General features: G+C 52.3%; 2 protein-coding genes across 2 annotated transcripts in view; one reads left to right on the top strand and one right to left on the bottom strand.

Moving 5' to 3' along the window:
- LOC104134873 (cytochrome b561) overlaps positions 1-5241 on the top strand; it is a gene marked incomplete at its 5' end in the record, with an annotated part of 8069 nt that extends 2828 nt beyond the window's left edge. Inside the window, 1 exon segment of the mRNA XM_009648467.1 lies at positions 5089-5241. Within this exon segment, the coding sequence (XP_009646762.1) occupies positions 5089-5241 (153 nt within the window).
- Positions 5242-6276: 1035 nt separating this feature from the next.
- The window catches only part of TANC2 (tetratricopeptide repeat, ankyrin repeat and coiled-coil containing 2), a 221631-nt gene continuing 220434 nt past the window's right edge, over positions 6277-7473 (bottom strand). The window contains 2 exon segments of the mRNA XM_035903288.1: positions 6277-7471; position 7473. The exon segment at position 7473 is cut by the window's right edge and continues 599 nt beyond it. Of these exon segments, the coding sequence (XP_035759181.1) occupies positions 6277-7471; position 7473 (1196 nt within the window).

Raw genomic sequence — 7473 nt, 5'->3', positions numbered from 1 at the left:
CCATCGCCATCCCCATCGCCATCTCCATCTCCATCCCCATCCCCATCTCCATCCCCATCCCCATCCCCATCCCCATCTCCATCTCCATCCCCATCCCCATCCCCATCCCCATCGCCATCCCTATCTCCATCTCCATCCCCATCCCCATCCCATCTCCATCCCCATCCCCATCCCCAGGCGGTGACAGCTGGACCCATCCCTTGCTCCGTCCTGACGTCCCCAGGTTATTTCCACACCGAGAAGCCGCAGCGCGCTCCTCCGCTCACTGCGGCGTGGGAAAATCTCCATCCCCATCCCCATCCCCATCCCCATCGCCATCCCTATCTCCATCTCCATCCCCATCCCCATCCCATCTCCATCCCCATCCCCATCCCCAGGCGGTGACAGCTGGACCCATCCCTTGCTCCGTCCTGACGTCCCCAGGTTATTTCCACACCGAGAAGCCGCAGCGCGCTCCTCCGCTCACTGCGGCGTGGGAAAAACACCAGGCCAGACGCCGTTTCCAAGTGTTAACCATTTATAAATAAGTACATTTTTTCATACATACAGTTTTCATTGTACAGATTACAATCTGTATACAGTGTGGGGGGGGAATGCATTCTTTTGAACTTTTCACATCTATCTCACAGCTCACATGTACAGACAAGAAAACTCTGCTCAAGCAAATACAGCAAAGGAAAAAATATGTTTTCTTCTTTCCTTATACATGAGAGGCGAAGGCCTCTGCTGTCGGCAGGGGTTGCTCTTCCCACTGCACAATATCACAACTGTGTGGTGTTCAATATATCAGTAGAGAGAACAGAACATGCATTGAATAATATACTGTACAGAGAGAAAGTCCTTTACATCAGAATTATAGAAAAGCTAAAGGAAAATTTTAAGTGTCTTAAAGAGCTTCCCAGCAAGTGTCTCGAAGGATGGCAACCAGGGAATTGTACAAAGCACAAGGTGTGTGTACTGTAGGTGTTTGTACCAAACTCGGATCCTCTCGGATGTGAAGACGGAAGGGAGATGAAACGCGGAATGCAACACGATGGGAAAGAAAAGGCTGGACAGGGATGACACCGGCAGCACTGGCGGAGTCCGCACGAGTCTCTGGGTTATCGGTGCAGCAACAGAACGGCCCTTGCGTAGCACACAGTGCTGCTCTCGGTGTCTGGCTGATCAGCGCACAGCGAGGCAGACCCACGGCGAAGCCACCCAGATCCCTGGGCGTGAGGGTTTCCCACCCACCCAGCACGACCCCGACCCGCCGGAGGAGACGACCCGCAGCCCCGCCGCCAGCCCCGCAGAGCGTCACCCAGAAGGGACAAAGTCTTTTGGCAAAAGCAGCCCTCCGTTTTTGTGACTATGGGATGCGATCCCGTTGGACAGGACCCGGCTGCTGACTCCCCAGTACCGTGACAGCTAGGAAATGAGCAGGAGGAAAGGATACGGCGGATGGGTTTGGCGTCCGTTGGCTTTCCCGGTGACGGTCGCGCTAGCCGTGTTTTCTCTCGGGTGGGTCTGTAACAGTTGCAGTGAGATCCAGCTGTATAGTCAGGAGTTGGACACGAACGCATCTTGCTAAAGAATTGAGCCCTTAGTGCTTTATATTAGAAAAAAGAGTTTGATTGAATGAAAATCCAGCAATTGTTCACACAAAACTGAAAAAAACGCAGATTAACTTTCAACCATTGTGCTTTGTGTCCAACACGCACCCTCCAGCCTCTGCGCAGAGCAACCAGCACGGGGTGAAGGCATTTATCCGCAGAGGTCCCAGCGGGTACAACAGCTCGTCCCCTAAGCCCTTGGTTAAACACCGTTAATCCCGGTAGAAGAGTTATCTTGAATTCCCAAGACTAAAGCAAAGTACAACCACCAAAGAGCTCTCGACAGCTCACCACGGACCCCCCTTCGCAAGAAAGGCGGAGGATGAGCAGGCACGCCGGCTTGCTTTTCTCTAGGTAAGGCGGAGCTGGCACTTCGGTTTTAGCTAGACTTCTTCTGGGTAACCCTGAATATACAGCAACCTTTGTACGAGGGGACTGAAATGCTCCGAATTTAGTATCCACCCTGGTTCCGGACCTACTCCAGGTATGGCTTGGGTGTTTGTCGTACGCACACACAAACGTTCACACTAGCCAAGCGGTTTTCTTTACAGCCAGGTTAAAGAAAAAAAAAAAAACCAAACCCCAAAAGTTCAGTGCTCGGATGGAGCCACCTGCGGGCACCGGTGCTGGGTGGCAGACGGACAGACAGATGGACAGACGCACGCCTCGGTTTGTCAGGAGCTGGCGCAGCCGGCGCCCTCCCAAGCAGCGACGCAGAGAAGGCGGCTGAGGCTGCACGGCGCCTTCGCCTTTGGAGCCCGATCCCGAGGGATCTCTTTGTAAACCCCTCCCTTTCCTAAGCACTTCAGATGCCCGCTGAAGACTTTTCAAAGCCCTCCGATGCCGTTCCCAGCCTGGCTGGTGGGGACCCCTGCAGAGCCCCCCCACCAGGCGGGTGTCCCCCCTCCGGGACCAGAGCGTCCTCCCAGTCTGGGAGACAAAGCAAGAGCTGGTGAATCCCCACCGAGGGACGCGGCAGACACCTGCACTCGAAGCTGGGAGAGAAGATTTCAGCTTTGCGGCCACACACCCAGCTCTAGGAGCGGCTGTGGGCAGAGGACGAGAGACACCTGGTGGGAAGGCTGCCTAAATACAGGGGCCGGCTGCAGCATCGCCTACCCAAACATGCCCCAAGAACCAAACCTGGAGGTTTCAATGTCATCAAGAACCTGGTTTACTCGGTGCACCCAAGAATCCTACCCGCTCGCAAGACGAGGGCTCGCCAGCGGTGCCGCTGCCGCCGGGGAGGAGATGCAGGTGCCGGCTGGCAGCATCGTCCCACATCTTAATTACCTGAACAGTAATTATAAGCGTAGCACAGACGGATGAGACAGCACCGCGTCCGACACCCTGTGCGAGCTCCCATGACACCGAAGATGAGAGGGGCGCAAGGACATCAGGCGAGATCCGAGCCTCGTGCTCCTCCGAGCCACCCGCACAGCAGCGCCTCGCAACAGGACCGCGCACGACACCGCAATACGGAACGGCCGCTGCTTTCCGTCCCTGGCAAACCTGAATCGTGACTTCAAGGACACGGGGGACTGGGTAAAGAACGGCTTTTCCAGGGAGAGGTGAGCTCCGTACCCACCCGGGGGCTACAGCAGCCATCCTGCCTCCGCTGTCCCTAAGAGAATTGCTGGGGAAGTGCTTTAAAACCACTGCAGATAATTTTGTATTTAAAAATTACTCAATCTGTCGATGCTTATATACAAGAGTCAGTTCTTGTGCTATAAATGTTATGATTCATTGCTTCGTTTCTTTTCTTTTTTCTTTTTTTTTTTTAAAAATACACTAAGAGACAAGAGCTGTTTTGCTATTTTCTAATGAAGACACTACTCACGCTTAAATATCCAGTATTTATCATAGTAACAAATTCAAACAGTAAAGTGCACCCATTTACAGAGAGAACAGATGGAAAACCGTTAGTGCAAGAATCCTGTGAAAAATGTAACACGTGGTATCGTGAAAAAACCTGCGCACCGCAGTATTTAAGCCTTCTTTCAGCTTGGTGTTTGTGTTAAAAGTGTGAGCTGTTTTCTTTTACCCTTAAAAACATCTTCATAAACCCAAAAGTCATACACAGAAGTGCTGCGAGGGGACATTTCGGAAGGGCAGTTCTGGGAGCACAAGGCAGTGAAGAGCGAAAGCAAAGCACGGGCAAGTTCTCGCGTCGCTGCTCTCGGACCGTCCCGTCCGCATCTCAGTGGAGAGAACGCGCTCACGGCCGTCCCCGCGTCTCGCTCGGCCGAATGAAATAGGGACGGGGGCTGAATTTGGTTACTTTTGCCTTGCAAAGAAGCAACTAAAGGTAGGAAGCCACTCACTCGGATCAGAAAGCTGAAGGATGGGAGGCGTTGAGCAAAGCGACTGGTGCTACTCCAGACCCACAGCCGTCCTAGCTATAGGTGCACTGCGCGCGGAGGAGAAGACATTGGTTCCTCCTTACAAAGCAGAGCACGCTGCTTCAAAAAAAAAGAGAAGAAGGAAAAAAAATCATCAGGCCCCCTTTGCAAGGAGAGAAATAGTGCATGGAGTTGAGCGTTCCCGCCGCCGCGGGGAGCCCGCCCTACCGAGGGGTCTCCCAGTCTGCCCCCCGCTTGACTGAGCCCTGTACTAAAGCGAAGAGTCAGCACTGAGTTGCACCTCGAGAAAAGAAAACACCTACCTCAATCCAAATACTGGCTTGGACAAATACCAAATAGCCCAAGAGAGCCCCAAAATCTCCAAACCCCACGGAGGAATCCCCCCCTCCCCCAACGCTCTCAACATGTCTATGAGACACAAGCCTCCGTTGTCCCAAGGTGCGCACGCCCCAGTTTGCTCTGAGCAAATTAGGCAACGAAATAGCAACGAGATGTGCTGATCCACACACAGGGGGGGGAAAAAAAAGCCCCACTGAAGCCAGGGTTTGCTAAAGAGTTTCAGGCTAAGACCTTCGCTGGTGTAAATGGATGTAGCTGCACTGATGACAGGCTGGAGATATGCTCGATTACACCAGCGGAGGTTGGACACCCCATGATTTGGTTCAAGAAGTCTTGCCATCTATTCGCATAGCCCTTTGGAAACACCGAAAGGTATCGCTCCTCCTGCTCGGCACGGAAATCGCTCTTGAGGGTTGATATGAGTGAGGTTCGGCATGGGCAACAGGCACTATTTTGCTTTAAAACAAGCTACAGGGTTATCGCTCCCCCCCCCGCGATCGTTCCCACCCTTCATCCTCGATAACCAAAAAGACAGATTACAAACCCACCAGTAATAAATGAATTTGTAAAGAAAGTCCCTCCACCCTCCCCAAAAATTTCAGAGAGTAATTGAAAAATTATTGAAGATCCTATAAAAAAAGGATTTTGGAACTGTCCCCTGCCTTTCACGCTGTCTTGATGTGATTTGCATTTGATTAGAGAAAAAAAACCAACCAAAAAACCCAACCCAAACCAAAAAATGTCCTGAAATAGATCGCATAAATAAATTATAAATATCTCTCTTTTAACTACAGGTCCTTAGAAAGCACAACATGGTCTCTACCACTTACAGGTACCGAACACGGCAATTGCTTTCCAAGATTTTGGAAAGATACCTTAGAGGAGCGCAGCCCTTGCGACGGCACCGGCTGCCCGGGCAGGAGCGAGCTGAAGGGAAGGGATGCTGAAGGGCTGCGTTTGCTGCAGGACCCCTCTTGTCTTGGGAACCATCGTGCCAAATTATGCATCCTCATCATAAAAAAAATAATAAAACCCAAATAATTAAAATCACAATTTTCCTCCTTGAATACCATTTGCTAAGTCAGATTTTTTTTTTTTTTTTTCCTTGCAAGTAGAGAACCCCACCAAATGAAAGCCCCGACGTTAAACCGTCCTGGTGAAGACAGGGTGTTGTGCGTGAGGTGCAGTCGTCCGCTATCAGTGTGTAGGAGTTGTTGTAAGCCCCGGTCACACGCAAGAGGCTTCTGGCCAATTCCCTTGGCTGATGAAAACGCGTACGAAGGGCCAGCTTTAATCTCTCAATGCTTGTAAAATGCCCCAGGGCAAATCAGTGTCGGGGCACCCGGCAGGTAGCTTGCAAAGAAGCAAAGCACCGTGTGATCCCCACCCCTTCTGGCCGATGATGCCATTAAATGACAAAGGAATCCGATTCGGATTAACGCGCTATGAACCAGATGAAGCAGGATGGTTGTTGTGCATAGCTACTTGGGATTAAAACGCATCATGCCCAATGACCCGGCTGGCATGGGGACCTGCGGATGCAGCCTTGGGAAAGGCTCCTGTGATCCCTGCTCTGCTCCTGCTAGGAATTCCCATCAGAATTGAGTAAGAGCTCATCAAGACAAAAGAAACCAATTTCAATCAAACACGACTGACTCTTGAAAACGAGCTGGTTACCTCCCGTTGCGTCGGGGATATTTCTGGACCATCCCGCACCACGCACTAAGATATCCTGGTTAGGAACTTAGCTGGAATTGGGCAAACGATACTGGCTTGGCTGATGTCGGCTTCACGGTCAGCTGGGGAACGAAAGGGCTGGAGCACGTGCATGGCTGTCTGACCACCACACAAAGTACCGGAGAAACTTGGTCATGTAGCTACCAAAGAGAAATAAAAATAATAATAATAATAATAATATGCATGGAAATCAAGCTTGGAAGTGTGTGCTGAAAACATGAGGGTCTTACTCCAACAAGCGTCTTTTACACATTAGACTCCACAAATGGTCTCTTTGGTTTGATTGGGGATGTCTGCCCTTGCCTGGAGTCCCTGGAGAGCTGCCTGTACAGGTTGTCCTGGTAGGCCTGTGCCACAGGCAGTGTCCTTGCCACCTTGACGTCGGGATACGAGGAGGCTTGGGTGACTCTCTCCAGGAGGTCTCCCCGGGACCCATTGGCCAGCATCCCATGGGGGCTGTAATAGTCTTCCTCTAGCAAATGGCCATTCTGTGCATTGTTGGTTTTGTTATAAAAGGCAATGTTGCTGATTGAAGAAGGCGGGCTAAATGATTCCGGCTGGGGGAGATTGCCAGGAGACGTAGGACTAATGACAGTGTCCACTGACGACACAGCCCAGGTCCGGTTCTGCTGATGGAGATGGGGGTACTGCTGAGTCCGAGCGGTTTTATCTATGATTCCCATGAACGGTGTGGTCCGGGAACGGGCTGGCTCGCTGGGGTAACCCCCTTGTGTGGGAGAGACCGGAGAAAGTTCATCGCACGATCTGTCGTAAGCTGGCTTGAGAGGAATCTCCATTTGCTGAATTGAAGCAGAAGGGCGGAAGTTGGGAGTCAGGTTGGAGGTGGAGGAGATGCTATTGCTGGAAGGAGAGAAGCGGAGGCCAACGCTCTGAGAGTGGAGCAGGGGCCTTGGAGTCGGCGGGTGAGGCTTAATTTCACTGGGATTAACTGTGATGGGCCTTCTTATGAGATGAGACACATCTGGAGAGCCCAGCTGGCTGGCAGGGAGGGAAGAACGTTCCAGGTCAAGCTTTGAGTGACACACCGGGTAGTAGGAAGCGGACTGGCTTCGCCCAATCTGAGGTGTCTGGCTGTATCTCATACCCCCCCTGTACGCCGAGGATGGTCTCTGCGGAAGGTCTTCTTTAGCCAGCCCTCCATGCTGACAGATCGCTCCTGCGCTGAGGCTTGCCTGAACGTGCTGCATTGGTCTGCTGTCACCCACGATTCCACCGATGGAGCCCTGGTAGACCAACCTGCTCTGGCTAACCCCCATTTCCCCTGACGCCGACTGGTACTTGCTGGCCATCGAGTGGGCAACCTGGCTGTAAGCACCGGTCGGGATTACCGTACTCGAATGGACGGCTGAGCTGGGCTGGTTGCTCCTCACGATCTGTGCCTTGGCTGGCTGCAGCCTCAGCCCCTGCTGCCGCCCCGCCCC

The sequence above is a fragment of the Egretta garzetta genome, unplaced genomic scaffold (genome assembly GCF_000687185.1).
Source record: "Egretta garzetta isolate BGI_Z169 unplaced genomic scaffold, ASM68718v1 scaffold100, whole genome shotgun sequence".
In the NCBI taxonomy this organism is placed as follows: Eukaryota; Metazoa; Chordata; class Aves; order Pelecaniformes; family Ardeidae; genus Egretta; species Egretta garzetta.
This window is presented reverse-complemented; position numbering and strand designations above follow the sequence as displayed.